At 43.0% G+C, this 23,562-nt stretch overlaps 1 protein-coding gene across 14 annotated transcripts in view; it reads right to left on the reverse strand.

Moving 5' to 3' along the window:
* Positions 1-23,562, reverse strand: part of LOC147449734 (uncharacterized) — a 172,457-nt gene that overhangs the window by 99,742 nt on the left and 49,153 nt on the right. For 11 of the 14 annotated variants that reach the window (XM_086522092.1, XM_086522090.1, XM_086522087.1 and 8 more), the window contains 4 exons: positions 7,910-8,272; positions 5,831-6,166; positions 2,544-2,897; positions 400-714 (listed from right to left, as the gene is read on the reverse strand). In XM_086522092.1, the coding sequence (XP_086378218.1) occupies positions 400-714; positions 2,544-2,897; positions 5,831-6,166; positions 7,910-8,272 (1,368 nt within the window). The remainder of the gene's footprint in view (positions 1-399; positions 715-2,543; positions 2,898-5,830; positions 6,167-7,909; positions 8,273-23,562) is intronic. The other 3 variants (XM_086522089.1, XM_086522088.1, XM_086522097.1) reach the window with 1 other exon arrangement.

Below are 23,562 nucleotides of genomic sequence, written 5' to 3' on the forward strand. Positions count from 1 at the left end.
GCAGAAGTGATAAATGACCAGAAAGAGAGGTGATAAAAGCTGACATCCTCAGACTGGAAAAAGGATCTAAAAAACTGGATTTCAGAGCTGTAGTTTTGGACTAAAAGTCACGCAATGCTTTCATGAAACTTGATACGTCAATCACTTCTTTATCCATAAATTTGACATTGAGCCCGAGTACATTGATTACCTTCAAATCTGTTTCACTTTTCATCACTAAAAATATAATATAGATGAGTATACATATGTGTATGTATAGATACATGTATATTACTCGCATTACAAAGAACTAGCAGCGCTCCAGACATCGGCAGTATTTTAAGCTCCACCAAAACAGAGAGCATTGTATTCTCTTCCACGAACTTTAAATTTTCTGATTTTCAATTTGATTTTCATTACCAGGATTTACCGTCATGTATCGAGTTTCCCCTAGCTGAATTCCAATCCATCTGGTCAAGATAACATAGATCCCTGAGACCATTGGCAGATAACTAACATTGAAGACCCCAAGATTATTGGGGACAGCTACAATAAGAGGTTTGATTTGCACTGTTCCACCAAATATGAAAATTTGAACGCTTAGCGAGTTTAAATGAGACCCTTTTGGTGCACCACTGTTGTCACGAAGTCTCATGACAAAATAGGTACGCTTTCCAGCATATGATATTTCCAGCCCAGGTCCTTCAAAGGTGCTCAAGGAGCTGCTAACTGGACCTGCTCATGATTAAATTACAGAAGAGCAAATGAACCATATCTTCTAAATAATTGCACTAGTGTGCAAGATGCCATTCCACGATAAGTTAAATAAAATTGTTGAACCGTAATTTTTTTAATTGGAATTGGAGAACAGAGATGTGGAGGAAGGAAAAGAAAAATAATGAAGAAGAGGGGAATGTGGGGTGGAGTTTTTTCTAAAAGTACTGTTAACACCTGCAAAAGGTATAATAATTTGAATATCACCCCTTGGGAAGGTACCACACCTAGCCCCAAGCGACTAGTGACTACTACTAACTTCTAACTCCACGTACAGTGTACTGATGAAACTAATAACTCAATGAACCCCCGACCTTGAAGATATTCTGTGGAAATATCTAAGTCGGTAGCTCCGTGCATCTACATATGCTACCAGAGTTCATTGGTAGGAAAGGGCTGGTCCACAAGGTTACACCTTGGACCCTCGGTCCACACGGCTAATGCTGCACCTTGGCGCACCTCTATACTCTGGTCCACCCATGCCACGGCTGGAGCACCTTTCCAGATGGGTAAGTCCTTACCCTAGAATCCCTCTCCAGCCTCCACATTTGTCCTCATACCAAAGGTGTACCCTGTAGCCGGAGAGTCGGAGGAGACACCCACGAGGAGGGGGTCTAGCCTCTCGCATCCAACGATCATCCAGGAGGGGGGTGACCTCAATGGGTCTCATGAGAGTGAATAAGAGAGAGGACCCTGGTTGCCAGAAAAGGCCCGGAGGTGGGTGCCCGTACTAGAGAGCACCTAAAATGCCTTCACATCAGACAAGAGGTGAGCCTCACATAAACAAAGATGTGACCAACTGTCCATGTATATGGGTATCTCCCCCAACGTGTTCAGTCAGCCCCAAAAACAAACCAACAAAGACCCAAAATCCTATATGTCATCCACAGTGGGTGGCAAGCTGGAAACATACCCTATATGCCCTACGAGGTGGGGATAGTTCCCAATATCAAGCAGCAAAGGATCAACTCTAACAAGATCATGTCTTGAAGACATGAGGATAATCCTAGATGTGTGGATGTATTTATATATAACAACCTATATAAGAGGCATTGAATGAATTTAGTGAGTCAAAAAAAGCACTCTACTGGAAGAGCACTGGCCATTGACCGATGGAGGTAACACAAGACAAAGACGTGGTGGACCAGACCCTCCAGCTGTTGCCACTCCTCTACTGGGTAATGGTTGTCTATGCACATCATTAAGCGACTTGAATTTCCTCTTAAACGGAGGTCAGGTCCCTTATCTTAGTGGTTGAAAAAAGCCCTTAAGCTGTGTCTGCAATGCCAAAGCCCTCTGCTGATGTACTAGTGTAAAAGATCCTCCCTATGTAGAAAACAATTGACCCCTACTCATCTCTAGCTAGGGAGTAGTGTTGTCTCTCCCCAAACGGAGGCCACGAGGGATCTATCCATATACAGTGAACTTGTAGGGGAGTGTCGTACACAAGATGGAAGGAGGTGTAGTTGCCAAATTCTTATGAGCACACCAAACAACCTGCGTGGATCAATGACATCAACTACGCATGCTCAACTTGTTACTCACAGGCTCTTCAAAGTGCAAGAGAGAAACGGCATCTTCCATTACAGATACAAACAAATACAGGAGTGCACCAGGGATTGAATTAACAGCTTGTTCATACTGCCAAATATACATGTTCTTGAGTTGAATCAACTCAGTTCTTGGGGGAACAGAGAGAACAAGAGAAAAATAGCATCTCCCAAAACACACTTACAAACAGAAAAGTGCAAAATAAGTGTTAAAGGCTTTTATCAAGCACTAGTGTGTACCTTCTACAATTGTGAAGGAATATGGTGAGCCCATAATGCTCTGGTTTGAGCTCTTGATCTCGAGGCGAAAATGACCCAGGTCATAAAAAACAACAAATTTTAGAAGCTGTGCACAAACTGTTCCATTCTCTTCACCTTGTACAGGTTGAAATTCCATATCCAAAACATGGGCCTCCTCAAGTCCCAACACCTTTGCCTGGAACTCCAATTGTTTTTCCCCTTTCGAAATGTTTTTGCAAACCACATTTCCAAATGAATCACGTTCCATTACAAAGAATTTTGCCAATGAGCCTTCCTCCACCTGAGGTGTTGCATTGTACCACTGCCCTATACAGTTCTTGACAACAACCAAACCTGTGAGAAGAATGTAAAATCTCAGACTCCAGAGTTGACTGTCCAATAAAGATATGTAATTACAAACAAGGGCACAAACACAATATTATTCTTTTCAGTGTCCATTAGCAAGTAGCTAGCATACACATGTAGCTAGTCTCTGTGTGAGTAGCTCCAAAAGATTTTACCCCAGGCCTATCAATATCATTCTTCTATAAAAAGTTTCAAATCAACTAGAGACCATCAAACTTGGCAAATGAAACATAAAAATTATTTTTTGCCTTCAAAAGTTCTTAGGTTCCTAAAATTTCACCAAGACCACCTAGTCTGTCACAAGCAATGTTTTGCAGGTTAAATTTGTAGCGAGAATAGTGTGTCGTGCTCTCTATTGTGGGTGCTCCTCGGTGCAATGTGTGCGAAACCTCACTCCAGCAGAATGTAAACACTGTAAACAATGATGAAACAACAGAGAAAACTCAAATGACTCAACTGTAGACTCCGAACAGCATGAGACTCGACTAACTCATGTGAACCAGTATATACTCTGGCTGGCAGCACACTCAGCTCAAGGCCCAGAACTCAAGGGTACAATGGAGGTGTCCAGGCTCAAATGCACAGGGAGAGTGCAAATGTGTGGTGCTAGTCTGAACACATGATGCAGGACTCGAGACTCATAAATCCATCTAGAACAGCATACCAAGACTAAGCAAATATGAGCATATATACAAAAAGGGCAGCCAACAGATAATTCAGATATCCTTGACACTCCAGCTGCGCCTATCTCCAAACTGTGGCGTGGAAGAACTGGCCACAATGTCCACTAGACTACCACTCCTGCCACGAGTCAAGTCCACCCAGTGTGAATCCACGACCACGAGCTGTAATTGTCTTTCCGTGCAAAGTGACAATATAGCCCAGCTATAGGTTGCCCTCCACAAGACCACTCACCATCCCGGAGAGTGGTGGTACTGTAAAATCTGCAGAAGCATTACTGTGGTATGTACATTGGGAGGGGGTGAAGACGCCCATATGTGGCTATCTACTAGTGTTTTGACGATGGAGGTGGAGGCAGATAGAATGGCGCGTAGGGAGATGCAGGCCACGCGTATGGTGAAGGATAGCGGTCATATCCTGGAGGAGGGTACACCGGTTCTGGCGCACCAGCCCCTGCCACATGAGCAGCAGGTGGAGTAGTGTGAGAAAGCGGAGCAGCGGATGGAAAATCCGGGAAAGCCACTGTAAAGGGAAGCATAATGTGACAAGGGCGGCTGGGAGAGCGAGGCTACCGATGGTCCTCCAAACTGAGATGAAGCCAACGCTGGGTGTGGAGACTCTGTAGTCGCGAGCTTCTTTGTGCCCTGTGACCCACAGAATTATCTGTTGATGCATGCTCTTGGATTGCCATTGCAGCAACACTAGTAGTACTTGGAGGAATAGTAGTACTTGAAGCCTAATCGATAAGGCATTTGACTTCTAATCAAGGGATTGTGGGTTTGGGTCCCACCGGGTGTGCCAAACCAAAAATGAGAGCACCTGTAGTGAGAATAGTGTGTTGTGCTCTCTGTTGTGGGTGCTCCTCAGTGCAATATGCGTGAAACCTCAACCCAACAGAATGAAAACACTGTAAACAATGAAACAACAGAGCAAACTCAAATGACTTAACAGTAGACTCCGAACAGCATGAGACTAGACCAGTGTAGCGGGAAACGCCCGGAAACAGAACGGCAAAACACCACCCACCTGGCCTGAAACGCATTCCTGGACCCGAAACGTTTCGGAATCAGAGGTGTAGCGCCACGCCGAGTTTCGGAAGGCAAGAAATAGGACCTGAAATGTTTCAGCTTGCCGTTTCATTTAGGTGACATTAAAAAAAGTCCTTTTAATTCTTTCAAGCCAGAGGAGCCAAAGGCCAATGAGCTTAATGAAGGAGATGTTGGTGATTGCTTTGTAGAAGTTGAAGAGGAGATCTCCTCATAGACCCATGCCCTCTATGCTTAGCAACAAGTCATTGTTTATTGTTCTTATTTGACTTTGAGTCCCATTTGCATGATGAAAATTAAGCCTTTGTTCCTTGATGTTGTATCTTAATTCTTATAATATATCAAAATATGTGTTTTTCAGGTATATCCGTGGTCATATTTGTATCCTACAACATGGGTAATAGCACATCTTGGCTGACGTGGCGTTTCCCCGTTTCAACCTTCTCAAACTTTACTGTTTCCGTTTCCATTTCCGTTTCCGTTTCCCGCAACTCTGGACTAGACTAACTCATGTGAACCAGTACATATTCTGGCTGGCAGCACACTCAAGTCAAGGCCCAAAACTCAAGGGTACAAGGGTACAACGGGGGTGTCGAGGCTCAAATGTGCAGGAAGAGTGCAAATGCGTGATGCTAGTCCAAACACACGACATAGGAGTCGAGACTCATATATCCATCTAGAACAGCATACCAAGACTAAACAAATATGAGCATATATACAAAAAGGGCAGCCAACGGATAACTCAAATATCCCTGACAGTTCAGCTGCACCTATCTCCAAACTGTGGCGGGGAAGAGCTAGCCACGGTGTCCACTAGACTACCACTCCTTCCACGTGTCAAGTCCACCCAATGTGAACCCACGACCACAAGCTGTAACCGTCTTTTCGTGCAAAGTGACACTGTAGCCCAGCTACAAAATTCAAACATACAAAGAGATACATGGCGTGCGTGTGCACTTGCATGTGTGCACACGCAGACTTTGCCTAGGGATATCCTTCAGCATGCACTAAAGCAGAGGTAGACTGAGGGTATAAACATGGTTTAGTATTTGTCCATTTGTTTTCAAACTTATTACAGGACTTATTATGATAACCGACCAAAACCTACACTAGGAGAGCACATAATCCCAAGTGCTTAGAAGTTGGTCACTTTCATGTTTTAAAATTCAAGCGGTAAGGAAATTACTCATTTACCAGGAGCTACCGTGAATGGAAAGGGTGAACCTTTGACAGACGAACCATACATATCAGTAATCATAAGCCGAAAATTTCCAGAAACAGTTGTTGGAAATGAAATTGTGACCATGCCGCCTTTCAGCGACTGAGTGATTTTAGTATCGGTGAAGTTCAAAGCCTCCAATTGAAGCACTTGAAAAATCTTTACTTGAAGAAGCTTTGTCCCCTTCTGACTGAAAAAGAGAGAATTATTAAAACGATCCCTGAACTGAACTGTCCCAAGAGCTTTATCTCCAGCAGTATAAGTAGACCTTTGCAGCCAGGTATAGCTACTTGTTTCCGGAAGAACTGAATCTGCAAGTTCAAAACTGAAATCTAAGACTACCTTGTAATTGGGACACAAATGCATATTAACATCAGAAAGGTATGGTGACTCCATGGATTTACCAGCATTGGCAATACTAATACTGGTAATAGCCAGAGGTCTAGATATAGAAATAGAATCATCATGTCAAAAAGGTTTGAACTTACGAACTAAAGACAGGCCAAAGCACATAATAAACACAAGTTCAAGATAAACAAGGAAAGGGATATCAAGAAAAATTAAATCACAAGTCATCTTATTGGTTTCAAAACAAAACAACGACTACTAAAAATGCTTCGTAAAAAAAGTGGACAAAATAAATGAGAGAAGCGATTCATTGAAGATTTGAAAACGTACTCCACTCAAAGAACAATCACAACAAGGACAAGAGAGTGCAAAAACTTGATCTCAATGTTTCAGACTCGATAAAAGAGGACAAAGAAAAGAAAAAAGAGATATATTTAAGCCCTATTACAAAACTAAATCAAACCCAATGTTGAAAACCTGACAACATGTGGCCTTAGTCTCGCCGCTTTCCCTAACAGGAAGAATAAGACCAGCATGCATAGCTTGGACAAGAGCTAGAACAGCTCTACCCACGTTTTCAATGTTTAAGAGTGGGTGCAAATAATTACAGATTAGGGCGCATTTTGAACAAATAACAAATTAGCTTTCCAATTTTTTTCAGAATTTGTGTACTACTTAGACCAAGGTCAAAGATTATTCACATCCATTTTTTATGCACCTATTAAATGCTTATTCATTTGAGCCTTTCAAATCCTATATTTAAGACATCCTGAACTTATCAATTTTCTAGATGAACCTATGATGATAGTTTTGTTTTTGCAATCAAAACTTTTGAGTAGCAATCAGAGATCTCCAAAAGTGGTTGTTCATTCCATGATCTATTGGTTAGTTTCTTGAGTAGATTGTGGCAATTACATCTGGGTATGAAGGGAATTAAATGGCAACTAGGAATTGAGAAGGTTGAAGTGAATTACCATTCCACGTAGATTGAAGCATCAGCAGACATGTAAATTTCTACAGAGCTTGGGGGCATAAAGCTATAGCGCAGCTTCCCCTTTTTTGATGACCTATCACAACCATGCTTGATTGTACGTCATGATTTGGGTGGAGAGAACATTGGCTTCATCCAAGGTGGAGCCATTTTGTTGGGAGCTAGTTAAAGGGGGGGGGGGGGGGGAACTGGAGATGCTGCCAGCTTGTTGGAAACTAAACACTTACTAGCTCTCAAGCACCTACATTGTTGAATAATATAACATTTTACCGTACAAGTATACAAGGTCCCCACTAGTAAATGTAAAGATAGGAGCAGCCACATCTAGATCTGACCAGGCGTCTGTTTCAATCAGCACTTAAGAGTAGGTTCTTCACACATGGATCCTCTCCATTGTTATATCCTCACCCTGTCCATGTTCTTTCTTTGCAATGGGGAAAATGAGAGACCGTTAAATCAAAGAATTGCGTCTGTAAAATTAGTATGAAAAATGCTTGGCACCATATAAATCAGATTTGTATATTTAATTGGTGCCTTTATAAGCCAGAAACTACTACTCAACGGAGAATAAAAAAATTCACTCAGCAAAGTGTGTTAGACGAGCCAGAACTACCAGCAGTTTGGCCTTGAGTGCCGTAAACAGTTCTTAGCTTCCACAATGAAGGAAATAGAACTTACTATAAATAATTGCATTAAATGATGTAAGAAAGAATACCTGGATCCACTCTGAAATAAAAAGGAGAGCCACTTAAACGTATCAATCTTCCTGCTGAGAAGCCTGCAACATTTAAGATATACTCGCCAGCAGCAGTTATATTGAAATTAATGCCCACCACACCCATGTTGAGAGAGGAAAATATTTTGATACTAATGCCCCTAAGGCTATTGTATTCTCCAGAGGACCTGTTGAAAGATTGAGCCCAAGAGATATTGGCACTCCACAAGATGGAGCTCCCTACCCCCAAGTTAACTTTGTTACCAAAGGAATCCATTTGCAGCACCTTAAATTGAACCAAAGAACCAGCTGTTATATTGTTTGAAACCCATGAACCAATGCATGCAGTGATATTTAAAGCACCTGGAATAGGCAAAAATATTGAAAACTTCTCACAATCAAGTATTTCATATTATCACAGAGTCTGTCCCACAACTCATTGATCTACATTTGACATTGTTAAAAAAGTACCTTTGTTTTGGTAAAAAGGTCCCATTGCCTCAGACAAAAAAATGCAGGGGCCCCTACAACCCTGTTAGTCAAAGATTTGAAGAGTGCCCTGATTGGCTTGTTACAAAGTGACCATGACATCTCTTGACAAGAAACTTATGAAGTTTCAAGGAGGGGAGAAGGGCCCCTGAGGCATAATAAGCAAGAAAACGAGAGGACTGCCCTGGAGTCTAGGCTATTTGGACTCTACCAATCACAAATGAAGTACAACTTTAAAAGAAAGGCAGTGTGCACATAACGAAGGAGGACTAAAATATTTAATAAATAATGGGGACAATGTATCATTGCCAATAGGAAAATGTTACAAAGAGAACTTCCCATTTGTTTGTATTTCTTTTAACAAAAGAAAGTGGGGGTACATAACAAAGATGGACAATATCAAAAATAACACACGTAACTCCTCTGACTCCAGGAATACCTTTCTAACTCACCCAAGGCCCCAAAAGCGTATCCCACTCGTCCAAATCTAACATAACACACCCAAGAGGTTTCTTGCAAATACCCCAATACTCCCAAAACCCTCAACACAGCCAGCATACCAATTACTAATTATGTGCCAAACGTAAAGTGGTGGTGACTACTATAGAGTAATTAAGTTCAGGGATAATGAATCTTTGGTACACAGTTTTCTCCAGTTTAGGTGGCTACATCCCCCACAATAAAGCCAAAGTGTTACAAGGTACCCAACTTTGCTAATCTAGTCCTAGCGAGAATCTAAAAACAGATTATAATCAACCCGACTAGGACATGGAAGCTACAAGAGTGTAAAGATAGTATCCAAAGAGTAGTGACAACTTCAGTAGTCTGTTTCATTGCCAATAGGTAAGTTTTTAAGTTGGGATGAATATGTACAAAGAGAACTTTCCCATATTTGTACTTACTTCAAAGAGAAAACACAAGAAGTGCAGCCAAAAGACAAGGGTACTAAACAAGAAGGATTAAATAATCAGGGCCTCTGACCTAATGGTAAAAGTTCATGGTGTCTGAAGTGCCACTGCAAGCAGAAATTTTGAGAAATATGTGAACAGAATAATAAGAAATAGATAGAAATAAAAGGCACACTTGATACCAGAAGGAACGATCAAGGTGTTTACAGTGCCAGACACCAAGCTTTGAGATGGAATGCAGCAAGTAATCACTTGAAAAGGAGAAATATCAAACAGAATGAGGATGACGGAATAGTCAGTACAGCTAAGAATGCTCGGATAAGGGCATTGCTGAGCAAAGGACACTCAAGGGAAACTTCTCTCATAAGGCAGCTTTATGGTTGGGTTCTCAACACAAATAAGTCCAAAAGCAAAGGAATACCAACGGAGGTATGTCACCACAAAGCCAGAGACAACCATTTGCTACTCAAAAGGATTTTTAGCATTTAAGCCTTGTCTTGTCTTTCGTCTTCACAGAACTTCCAGGCTCCTAAGAAGCCATGCAAATAGCAAACTTGCATGGCAGGAAAAGTGTGATTTGATGTGTGGGGTGCCTCTCAGTGCAATATGCATGAAATTTCACTCGCAGACCACTCAGTACCTGGAGACTAAGACCACAAAAAGCAGCCAATCTAAGACAGCACACAATAGTGAACAACTGTACGAGACAACTGACATACGCAAACAAATAGTAGAGTCTAGATAGCAGAGACAGCCATGATGGCCTCAATGCTACTTGAACACATGGACTCGCAATGTACCCAACTTCTAGTCCATGGCTGGCAGCACCTCAGTTCCAGTCCAAGAACCAACTGGGAATCAAAGAGGGTGTTGAGGCGCAAAAGTGCATGGATGTGTGTACAACTGATAATATCCGGCGTATATACGAGAGAAGATTATCACAAGGGGACTATATATGTAATGTAGAATGTGGTGTTGTATGCCGGGTAAACTCAAGGTAACGCTCATGATCTGCCTGGCTACCACCCACCATCTCCAGCCAAGTACTCAGCAAGCAGTCCATTCGTTGCCCGTCAGGTCCACTAGCCCGGCCGACTGGTCTAGGTCCACAAGATCCACTAGTCCAATTATTTGAGACTAATGTCCAGAGAGTAGTCCAGCTCCCGTAAATAGTCTAAGTTGGCATCAATAGACAGGGCACAAGCACTAAAGCCAGCTAGAGGTTGCCCGTCACCACAAGGTTACTCACCGTCTTGGTGAGTCTGCCAATAACTAATGATAGATGTAACAAAACAAGATTCTAGGACATCAAACACCAGTATGTGCAAAGAGAGAGAGAGAGAGAGAGAGAGAGAGAGAGAGAGAGAGAGAGAGAGAGAGAGAGAGAGAGAGAGAAATGAAATGAAATGAAATGTTATATTAACGTCTTCAAAAGGCCAGAATGACCTATGAGACCAAACTGATACAAAAGTGGTGAATCTGTTACAATGTCTGGGTACCTTAGTACTAAAGTACTAAGTGTGAAAAGTGTGAAAATGTGAAAATAAATGTGAAAAACTAAATACAAAGTAGTAAATAAACTTCTTACGAGCATTCTAGGTGTCTGGCTAGAATGCTTCTAATCCTTTGTTGTAGTCTCCTCCGGTGAAGTGTGCTTCTGCATCTTGGTCGTGGTGGTCTCGATTTCCTAAGCTCGGTCGCTCTGTCAATTAGGGTGCCTTTGGTATGAATGTGGGTACTCCTTTGTGCTGGCTGTTGGCCTCTTGCTTCTCCTTCCACTCCTGCTTCTCTCGATCCGAAGAAATCTGTGATCTGCCTCTGAGGTTGTAGTGCTCTTTGTCTTCTCGTTAGATTATCCCTATGCCGATGTAGTTCCAGTAGGTACAAGCCTAAGCATCTTTGATCTTGGTATTGCATGATTCTATCTAGAGGTCCAAAGCCTTCTTTAAAGAGGCAATGAAAACGCCCCCATACCTCATAGTATATTGTGCTTCTTAGGAGCATTCTGGGTGTCTGGCTAGAATGCTTCTAATCCTTTGTTGTAGTCTCCTCCGGTGAAGTGTGCTTCTGCATCTCGGTCGTGGTCATCTCGATTTCCTAAGCTCAATCGCCCTGTCAATGAGGGTGCCTTTGGTCTGAATGTGGGTACTCCTTTGTGCTCGCTGTTGGCCTCTTGCTTTTCCTTCCATTCCTGCTTCTCTCGATCCAAAGAAATCTGTGATCTGCCTCTGAGGCTGTAGTGCTCTTTGTCTTCTCATTAGATTATCCCTGTGCCGATGTAGTTCCAGTAGGTACAAGCCTAAGCACCTTTGATCTTGGTATTGCATGACTCTATCTAGAGGTCCAAAGCCTTCTTTAAATAGGCAATGGAAACGCCCGCGTATCTCATAGTATACGGTGCAATGACATATGTAGTGTAATTCTGTCTCCGGCTCCATTCCGCATAGCTTGCAAATTCTGTTCTCATGTGGGATTCCCCTAAATCAGCCAAATTCAATTTCCAGCTGGTGTGAGGATGTACGAATCTGACCAATAGCACATCTCAAACCATGAGGCAAGTGGGTATCCATGTAGCTCGGGCGAATCACAAAACCATCTTCACATATCTGTAGAAAGTTTTCTTTGTAGTTGGCCATCAAAGAAATGAAAATGAAATGAAATGTTATATTAACGTCTTTAAAAGGCCATAATGACCTATGAGACCCGAGAGTTACAAAGTGGTGGATCTGATACAAAGTCAGAGTAACAAAATAACCTAACAACAGTACAAAACAAAGATATATACTATGGGGTCCTAAGTTGATCGATGTGAACCAAGCAAAAGACTAAGCAAAAAATGGGCGGCTTGTTGGGATAGCTGAATCACAAGAGATCTAGCATCGGTCGTTGGCGAATCTCATCAATTTCCTCCATGGTCAGTAGTCTAACCGGGCGTCGTGCATGCCTGGCCAACGTGCTCTGAATTTTCTGTCGTAGCCTCTGTCGATGCTGTCTAGTTCTTCGCAGTCGCGGGCGCCTGGATTTCCTCAGTTCAATCGCTCGGTCAATCAGTGTGCCTCTGGTGTGAGACGAGGGGGAGCTCTGCTGTGGGAGTGGCCCTTGCGGCTGTCCCGTGTCTGCTCTGAAGAAGTCTGTGATCCGCCGTTGAGAATGCTAGCCTCGCCATTCATCAGGCTATCTCTGTGTCTGCGCAGCTCGAGCAAGAACAAACCCAGACATCTCTGATCTTCGTATCCCATGACTCTTGAGAGTGGTCCAAAACCTTCTCTGAACAAGCAATGGAAGCGGCCTCGTATCTCGTAGTAGACGGGGCAGCGACATGTATAGTGTAGCTCTGTCTCAGGTTCCATGTTACACAAGGGGCATGTCCTGTTCTCTGCTGGTACTCTGCTGTATCTCCCAGTCTCAATCCGCAACTGGTGAGAAGATGTGCGTAACTGGCCAATAGCACATCCTATCCCATGAGACAAGTGGGTATCCATGTATCTGGGTCTCGCCACAAAACCATTTTCCGTAAGCTGGAGAAGGTGGTCTTTGTAGAAAGCCATCTTCGTGCCCAATTCCTATGCTGGTTGTATCCATGTCCTTTTGGTGTCTAGATGGGTCAGGTCTTGGCGTATGAGCTTGGTGATCTCTGATTGTGTAAGGGTGAGAGATGGTGCATCCAATGAGTAATGGAATGATGGCAGCCGGTCTATGCTGAACCCATGTGCCTGAAACCATGATGTCATCTCCCCATACCGGCATGTTGTATCTCCTAGTATGGCTAACTGTCGAGAGGATTCAAGTGCTATGCGAGCATATCTGTCTCTAGGAAGTTCCCATGTGCGGTTTATGAAGGAGACTGATCTGGTGAGCGCCTCCACCACAAGTGGGGGGGCCGCTAGCTCTGCTCGGATAATGGCCCGTGCTACTGATGCCTTGGCTCTAATGAGCCGCGAGATCATAGAGACAAGAGGTTTCTCCATGTTCTCCCATCCGTCTGAGCGACCCGTCCTCCCGTGGTGATCCAGTGAAGGTCCCCATATCTCAGTTCCATAGAGCAATGCTGAAGCCACCAAGGTGTCAAAGAGCCAGAGCTTCGTTCGGGGCTCCTGAAACTGAACCTGCGAACACATCCTCTCCAATCTACCCAATGCTGCGTGGGCTCTAGTAAGTCTGGTTTCTGTTGCTCTTCTGAGTGAGAATGTAGGTCCGCTAAAAACCACTCCAAGGTAAGTGTAAGCGTCTGTGTACTCCACCGTCTCCTGGCCGTATGTGAGTGTAGGTGCTGACCTCCTGATCCACTGTGGGGTGGTATTAAACACCATAACCTTGGTTTTACCCAGGTTGACAGACAAACCACTTTCGTGGGCAGCAGAGCATCCAATTGACGTTGCATTCCCTCTGGGGATTCAGAGATCAACACTATGTCATCAGCATATAACAAAAGTGGAATCCATGTCCTTGCCAACTAAGCACCTTTATCCCCATCGTTGTCAATGTAGTCAGAAATCTCATCCACATACATACCGAAAAGAGTGGGAGAGAGCGGGCAGCCTTGCTTCACCCCAATAGTGGAGTGAACCGGTGTAGAAAGTCCCTCCAGGGTGCGTACATGCCCTACTACTGATCTGTACAATGCCATGATCCCCCAAATGAGTTCTGTGGGTACTCCCATTTCCTGTAATCTGCGCATCAGTCTAGCTCTGGGTACCGTGTCGAAAGCTTTGCGGAAGTCCACAAAGTTACAATAGATCCGTCTCCCATGAGATCTGCCTTCCTCGATGATGGCCCTGAGTGTTAGGATGTGGTCGAGAGTAGAGAAGCCTCTCCTGAATCCTGCCTGCCCAGTTGCACGTATTCCTTCCCTCTCTGCCCATCTACTCAGCTGTTGCTCAAGAATGGATGCATACAACCGTGCCAGTGTGTGCCCAATCATAATAGTGCGATAATTCCCAGGCTCCATGGGGTCTCCTGATTTGAAGATAGCTACGATTGTAGATAGGCTCCAAGTGTCCGGTAGGCCCTCACACATGGCACGGTTAAACATAACTGCTAGAAGCTCTGCTAGTAGGTCTTTGGCATGCATGAAATACTCAGCTACTAGGCCCTCATGATCATATGCTCTCCCAGTCTTCATCCTATCAATGGCTTTCTTCACCATCTCGGCAGTGAAAAAGACACATGTGTGTGGGCATTGGTCGGGGGGGTTGGGGAAGGGCGGCTGTCCAGGTACTGTGTACAAAGATGATGCGTACTGACCCCAAGTCTCTGTGGAGGAAATAGCAGGGGGGGGACTGCTCATGAAAAAGCCGCCACGCTTCACGCAAGTCTTGACTCAAGAATAGCTGATATAGATCCTGCTCGAGTCTAGCCAAAAAAGCCCTCTTCTTCCGCCGCACCAGGCGTCGGAAGTCCATCTGTGACTTTCTGTGAGTGACACCCCCCAACAGCACTTCCCTCTGAAGTCTGGCTCTAATCTGGCGGCACTCCTCATCGTACCAGCTGTTCTGAGGCATGCTCCCAAATCGGCGGCTCTGCTCAGGCTGGGTGTGTGGGTATGCTTCAGTTGCTGCCTCATGTAATGTCTGTGTCAGTATAGTAGTTAGCTCCTCCAAAGGTCGCCCCGGGTCCTCAGTGCATAAGCGTCTGTAGATTCCGTCTATGGATTAGAGTAGTTGTTGGTGGTCGAGTGATTGTGAGGTGATAAAAGCGTTTACTAGTCCGTGTGTGGCAGTGAAGCGTTTTTCTACTCATAGATGCAAAACCCCCTATGATTTGTAGGAGTAGCTTTAGGTAAGTGATCAATTTCTGATCTAGAGCTATTCATCACTGAATTATTTGCTAAAGTGCTTGATTGCATTTGAAATCACGGAAAAGTGTGCTTTTGAGGGTAGAAATGCATTAAACAAGCTTTTGTGGATATTTTTGTATGGCTGACTGATGCTGTGCATATAAAAGAGCATTTGCAAGGGTTCTGTGAAGAAAACCTGCAATTCTATAAACATAGACATCCTACGCGTAGGATGTCTCAAGGGGGTTCTGGAGACCAAATTTGAAAATTCTGATTGCACCAGTGGGTTCAGAGGGTAGGTTTTATCCTAGTAACATATTGACTTGAGTGTTTTTCCCTATTTTTGTTGACCAAAAGCCAAAAGGCGGAGTCAGAAAACGTAAAATTTCAGCAAAGGCTTAATTGAGTGATTTTTGCTTGTTTTTGGCAATTGTGACGCATACTTGCACTTGCTGAGAGCATAAGGAAGCATCAGGGACACTTCAGTCTGAAAAACTCAGTAGTAGACATCCTACGCGTAGGATGTCTACAGGGTGATCTGGTGGAAATTTTGAAAATCTGAGGTTACCAGTGTGTTTAGAAGGTAGGTTTTACCCTATTTTCACCTGGAAAGTGGAAATTTGACCAAATTTTGACAGGATAAGACCAAAAGACGAGAATTGCCAGACATCCTACCCAAATTGTACCCAAGGCATAATTTTTTAGACCAAACCATAGGGTGACTTCAAAGGCATGTTCTGAATGTTGTTTTGAGTGCATGTGATAAATTTCATCTCATTTGGGTCAGTGAAAGGGAAGATTGAACAGACTTTAGCACTTTTGACTGAAAAAGGCAAGAATAGCTAAATTTGGGACTTTTGAAATCTAAACCAAAATCTAAGCATACCACTGGGTTACTGACATCAAGGGGAAGCTATGGGACAAGTCTGGGGTCAAACAGGCCAAATAGACATCCTACGCGTAGGATGTCTTCTGTGTGATTTTGGACTCTAAACAAAATTCTGAGCATACCACAGTGATCAGCACCTTAAGGAGAGTCTGTGGTTCAAATTTGGGGCAATTCTGAGCAAAAAGACATCCTACGCGTAGGATGTCTACTGCATGATTCTGAGACCAAAATTCTCCTGTGACCATACCATGCTGTCATATAGCCTTAAATAAGCCTCCTAGTCAAATTTGGTCCAATTTGGAGTTGATTTGACTTAGGAATTCATCAGAACAGACATCAGGCTTCTGGAACAGATTCTTGATCATTTGACCAACCCATAGGTGTCAGAATCAAAAAGTAAAAATAGCTGTGAGTTAAGCACATCAAGGGGAAGCTACAGTGCAAGTTTGAGCTGAAACAGAGCAACTTATGAGCACACCACTGTGATCAGCACATCAAGGAGAAGCTGGGGGGAAAATTTCAAGTAATTCTGAGTAAAAAGACATCCTACGCGTAGGATGTCTCAAGGCCATTTCTTAATCCAAACAAAATTCTGAGCATACCATTGTGTTGTTGGACTTAAGGGAAGTCTCTAGACCAAATTTTGTTAAATTCTGAGCATATAGACATACTACGCGTAGGATGTCTTTAGGCCAGTTTTAGGGTCAAACTGTAATTTTGACCATATAGAAGTGTTCACAGTGTCACAGAGATCCCAAATCTTTTTTCAAAATTGAATTTGGACTCATTTTGACCATTCTAAACTGCAATTCACTGTTTTGGCCATAACTTTCACAAACGGTATCGGATTGGAAAAGTTTTTATATCAAAACGTAGCCTGAGAGCGGCTCTACAGATCTTAGAGCAAAACTTGAACTAAGTGTATGCCTACGGCAATCATTTAGTTCAACTTTGAAAAAAACATCGTTTAAGGCCTCAAAATTCATCCGCAAGTAAGGGGTGTCTAAAAGCGACAATTTACAAGAATTGTGACGAAACGGTTGCAGTTTTGGACATAGTTTCGACTTTTCCCTAACCAAAGCACTTGAACACAGTGGACTAAGTCTACTTGAACCAAGCCAAAGCTCTGAAGCCCAGAAATCATGTCTACCCTAGATTCAAACGCAGCTTACACAAGCTTGGAGATCCCGACAATAGAGGAATATTCTCCCACAATGGATCTTCCAAACTTGCAATTGATAAAGACCCATCTTGTTGAGAGAGTTTGGATGATTGGTCATGAGAGTGAAGGACTATATAGATACATTGACGACAATGAGGTCAATCTTTATAGGTGCTCAGATCCATACCTAGAAGAGATAACGGATTACAAGCTCTTATATGTCTACACATATGGAGTCGACTGTCAATGGAGATCTATAGTTGTCGACAAGTATGGACGAGAATACAGAGTTGTAGAAAGCACAAATCCACAGACTGTACTAGAAAGAGGTGGATATTTGGTCAATGAAGGACCACAAATGCCTCCACCAAACACGAGAATTCCTATAGGAGTTCCAAGAAGAGAGCCACCAGGATTCCCTTCAAGAGCGATAACGAGAGAAGGACTGGGAGAGTCTCTGGTTAGACTTGTAGACAATCGACGAGTTAGACCATCCCAAGTCCAGAAATGGGTAAACAGAAAATACTCTGGAGATAAAGATCCGAGAGATCACGTAGCGGCTTTTAGAAGAGTGATTAGAGCAGAGGAAGTTTCAGATTTTGCAACACAGTTTGCGGGATTTGGATTGACTTTAGAAGATGATGCAGGTACTTGGTTTGACTCGCTGGAAAAATGGGATTTTGAGACCCTAGATGAGCTGTTTGAGGAGTTTATTGAAGAATTCTCGCCAAAAGGCATTGCTCACAACACAATCTCGCAAATCCATAGATTCAAACATAAAGATAATGAATCAGTACGCAAAGCATCATTACGGCTCAAGAGATATGTTAAGCTCTGTCCAAGAGCGGAATTACCTACGCAAGCACGACTGATGCTGATCTTTATCCAGGGAATGAGAGATGAGGGCCTTCAGAAGAATCTGTATATGATAAGGAGGATGACGCTAAACGAGTTGATCAAAGAAGCTCTTTATCTAGTGGATAATTGTGAGGCATACAAAGAAAAGGACTTAAAAAGTCAAGGAGATGGCACATCCTCTCAGCACAGTGTTTCACAGATAAGTGAGTCCATTGCCAAGCCAACGGCACCTATTGATCAAGAAAAGCTTATCGACGACTTGGTCAAGAGGTTGATTCCTCTTGTAAAGTCTGATTCGGGAGAGCCGAAGTGGTGTGAAATTGAGAGAAAATGGACGAACCATACGGGGGAAGAGTGCTATTATAGCATGGAAAATGCTAGGGAGAGGTATGTGCAACCTGTTCCAAAAGCACCTACTCCACCTAGATACATTACGGGGAATGCGCCAAGACCAGTAGGAGTTTTAAGGCCACAGCTTGTCTTAGGACAACAACCTCCGCTGCGAGGTGCTAGAATGCCGGTAGACATGAGATACATGCCAATGATGGAATCATCAAATAAGCCAACGCTAGTACCAGCTACAATATGGTATAGCAACCAAAGTAAGTACTACCCTTCGAAGCAACAAAATGTGAGAGAAACACATGGAGTGGTGAATCCAGTACAACCTCCACCTCCTGGGTTTCAGTCGAAAGAAAGAAGGTATGAAATGGACGAAAGGACATTGCGATTCATTGCAAATAGCGGCTTATCTAGGTCAAAGCTTGCTTATAGCCAAGAGGAAATGCTAAAAGAATCTCCTCAACCAGAGACAGATTGTCACAAAAGTCGTGACAACCACTTGGTCAAACAATGTCCTCATACGGAGATCACTGAAGTAAATGCCTATTGTCTTGAGTGTGGCATCACTCACTTGATCCCCGATTGCCCGAAAACACCAAACCAAATCAGGAAAATCACGACAAATGTATCAGGGATTGTTCAGCTCCCTAGTAGCTCAGAAAATGAAAATGTTGTACCAATTCAAGTGGTTACAAGAGCACAAGCTCAAAAGAAAGCTGATGAGAATCCAGAGACAAAGAACACAAAAAGTGACATGAGTCCAAAGACAGATGATGGACTAAAGACAGACGCACCTAGTCAGAAAACCAAGAGCAAACGAAATAGTTGGAAAGCTAGAAAGACTAGGATGAAAGCACGCAGGGAACAAGAGCAAAAATCCCTAGCTGAGAAGCTTACCGAAGCTAAGGAGAAGATAAAACAACATGAGGAAAAGGAGGCACCTTCTCTTACACAGATGGTTAAACCTCTAGAAGAACCATCCACCGATGAGAAACCGAGAAGTGCTAGTTCAGGAGGATCTGTGTTGGTAGAGAAGGTTAATGAGGCATTAGATGCCCTCTTGAAAGCCTATGATGTGAGGCTCAAAAACAACCAAACCCAAGAACAAAGGTGGATGACATATCCCTATGCGGAACTAGAAAAGCAAAGGTTTGAAATGTGCAAGAAAATGATTCAAACAGCCCAAGCTTTACTAGAACCACCAGTTGCAAAACCTGAGGATGTGATCCGCGTCATGCCTACATACGTAATCCCACCAAACCAGGAACTAAAAGAGCCAGATTCTAGTCATAAGCACAGACCAAACCTCAAAGACCCAGCACTAGAACCAAGGATAGTACTGAATACCACGGATAACTCTTCCGAGGGATTTCACCAAGCTATACCTGAGGATTGTAAAGAGATAAATGGTCTTGACGAATTGTGGAAACAAGTCAGAGAGGCCAATGAAGCCGATGACCTAAGAAGACGAGTAGACAAGACTGGTGATGAACGAGGAGTGTTTCTACCACCAATAGAGGGATTTGAGACTGGATCTCAAATGAATCTAGATGTGCGATCATATTGGGGATACAAAGGATCTGTACAATCTATGGATAGTCAACCCCATTCGCTAAGAACACTACCGTCCTACATGGGAGAGTACGAGACCAAGTCAGATGTGGTTGCAGTCCCATCAAAGAGACTGTCTCCCAACAAGGCCATCGATTCAAAGGGGCTAGTAGATATTCTATCTACCCCAGTCACCTGTACAATAATGTTAGCCGAGTTGCTCAGAATAAGACCAAACATGTGGGCTAATGTGGGTAAATGTCTAGAGAAATTTGGTGTAAAAACCCCAATGACTCGAATCGAGGAAAGCATCAAAGAGCTTGAAATGCCTCAACTAAATACTAGGCCAGTGCCATTAAACAAGGTAGACGAGTATTACGAGGGAGAAGATGGAAACACCACCCTTCCTGTGGAATTCAATGGTGTAAAAACCATGGCAATCCTTGACAGTGGAGCTGGTGTGGCCATTGCAACCAAAGAGGTTTGGAAAAAATGGGGAAAACCTGCCTTGATATCCATACGAATGACCCTGCAGCTTGCGATGGACACAAACAAAAGCCCATAGGACTGCTAGAAAAAGTACTTGTTACTTCTTGTGGCATTGAATATGAACACGCTTTTGCTGTTGTTGACTTTGGCAAGAAGAACAACTATCATTCTGGGAAGACCATTCATGCGACAATTGAAAATGGTCCAAGACTGGGGTTATGACCATATATACCTAAGACATATGGAAACCATAACAAAGATAAACTTCAAGGACCATAGCTATAGGGATGTGACGAGAACACCGGTAGAGGAGTTTGATTCCGCCACAGTAGCAGGATTAGAACTACCAGCTTGGTTAGGTAAGCCTAAAGACCTGTGGATGTGTGGAGCTTCACAATGTGGTAGCTTGAAACGTGAGGAATGTATCCTAGAGCGGGTTATAGAGGATATGGACTATATCCCAGAACCATTTCCTGAAGAAGAGTTAGAGCCTTTTGGATGGGAACACATCTTGGCTACTCTCGACGTGTGTGCCGTGAGGATGCTCCCACAACAAAGTTTTGTGATGAAAATGGCTATGATATTGTTCCTTATTTTGCAGTGAGTGTAATCCAAGAAAACAAAGAGATCCAGACATCAACAAGCTCTCGAAATAAGGAGCAAACAAAGAAATGTGGAGAATCAAAAGATGAAGAAGACGACGAGTTCTATGACTCTGTAGAACACTTCGAGCTTCCAGAAGATCAACGACCCTGGAATCAATGTCATCGCTACATGAATAAAGTGCATCAAAAGTGGATTCCAAAGTCCTCGATGAAAACACAACCACCACAAGCATCCTCATACATGGCTCCTAAGAAGGATGCAAAGACCAGCTAGGAGGAATACAACCAGAGCAACGAGCTAACAATGCTCTAATCAATGGGCTAGAAAAGTCCTCCAAGAAACTACCACCCACGAGCAAACAGACAGTAACTTTCCACTACCAGCCAAAAAATCAAGGGAAAGTACAAGAAGTCAACCTTGCTGAGGATAGTAGCGATAGTGATGAATCTTACGACATCCCCTATCATCAACTCAAGCCGTCACTATCACCAACCCCTTCAGCAACAACCATGACAGGTCAAAAGAACAGGACAACAAGTCAAAGCCAAAAAGCTCGACAAATCTGGATACCAAAAAGCCACATCGGCCAAAAACAAATATGGATCAAGAAGACAAAGATCTCTAATGACAAATCACAAGATCCAACACCAAAACAAAAACAAGGAAAGCGTGCACGAACGGGTAAGAATATCACAAAGTCGCAAGCTTTCACAACTCAGGTTTGGGCTTCAAAGAAGTTAATTCAAGCACAAAAAAGTTAGGAATTCATTTGGATTCCAAAATAACCACAGTATCAACTTTCAAAGTTTGAATCCCGTCCCCAACCAAGCGTACAAGGGCTGAAGCAAAGACCACTGTCGCCTCACACAACCAAAAGGTGGATCCCAAAGAAGTCCCTTCAAACATAAACAAAGCACGGGCAAGTATGGGTTCCCAAACGAGCGTCAGCAACAACAAAACAGCCAATAATCGCAAAGAAATGGGTCCCAAAGAAGAACAACAATACTGCTGTCAGTGCATCGCCGCTTGAATTCTTACAATTCTTCCTACAATTACAGTACAGTTAGAAGCGAGCAAGTCGCTTCAATCAAGCAACGATACAAGAGCTTCAAAGACCATTACATTGCTTAGAATAGGAAGCCTCGCCAACAAATGCCAATAAGCAAATTGCTTATACCCACATCTTGCACAACATAAATCTTTTCCATGCATTGATTGTGTATGCATAATAGGGCTACATTACAAGGCCTGCATAGGCACAACTTTTAATTGCCCAAGCACAACACATACCCTTTGCGATACCCTGTCGTAAAGGATGACTCCAAATAGGAAGGGGGGAGGCATTCTGAAAGCGGACCTAACATTATGACTATTAAAGGGCAATGTTTTGTGAGATGCATTAAATTTTTGCGTTTTATTGTGATAATTTTTTTACGAAATTTAGAGTATATGCCCTCATAGTAGTGTTACAGAGGAGTATGGGGACAAAATCCATATATGAGCCCCTAGGGACATGTGTATAGTGTACATAGCATTTAGATTTCTATTTGAATGATTTTTCTTTTGTTGAGTTGTTTTAAGATTTTCTTTGTTTATTATTAAGAAAAAAATAAAAAAATCTATAATCCACATGAAGAAAAGACTGACGAGAGGCCTAAGCACTACAAAGAGAAGAAGGTACAGGAAAACGATGAAACTTCACAAAGTATGTCTCAGCAGCCACTACAACAGTCGAAGAACTTGTCACAAAGCAGTGTCAACATGCAATCGACAATTCATACAAGTCAGAGTCGAGTAGCTAAGCCACAAAATGAGTGAGGTGTTAATCCCAAAGCTTCAAGTAATATTCTCTGTGGTCTAAGCGTCTTAGCTATTCCAGGTACTGCTCAAGCTGGAAGAGTTGAGCATATTTAAGTTGTGTCGCTCATGCTAGTATAGGTGAGCAAAAGAGTCAAAGTCTAAGTACTTAAGTCTGGTGAAGTGAAGGAGAAGGTCCAAAAGACACTCACGTACTGAGCACAGTGAGATACGAGTGGAGAACCTTCTATATCGAAAACCCTTCTTGGAAAGGTGGAAGCTATTGAGACATCTTTTGATGTCACATGTGCTACATTTATTCCTCGAAACACCCATCATCTCCTTCTTTCACATTGCATGCTTTTGTTGACAAATTTCTCATATGCATATAGAGTGTCCCATAATTGGCACTTACATCAGGCACTCTCTCCGTGTTTCACCCAAGCACTCACCTTTCATGAACATGTACTTCACGTTCAACTGCTCAACTCCAATAAGAGCGTATACCAAAGGCATTTTTTTCCCACCGGGTTTTTTCCCTTTGGTCATCCAAGTTTTAGACCCTAATCTAAAGACACCTATCACCATCCTCTTGTACATATTCCTTCTACATCAACAATAAGGAAATGCTACTCAAATCAATTGACAAATGAATTGAAGCACCAATTTCAGATCATAACATACTTCTCCTCAATGGCGAGTCGAAGAATGGCCTACAATGACAAAGAACAGGAACAAAGAAGTTACCAATGAAGAAGAGTGGACACAAAAGTAATCAGAGGATCT

Source organism: Adiantum capillus-veneris, chromosome 10, assembly GCF_014529385.1.
Source record: "Adiantum capillus-veneris isolate H3 chromosome 10, ASM1452938v2, whole genome shotgun sequence".
NCBI classification, from domain to species: Eukaryota; Viridiplantae; Streptophyta; class Polypodiopsida; order Polypodiales; family Pteridaceae; genus Adiantum; species Adiantum capillus-veneris.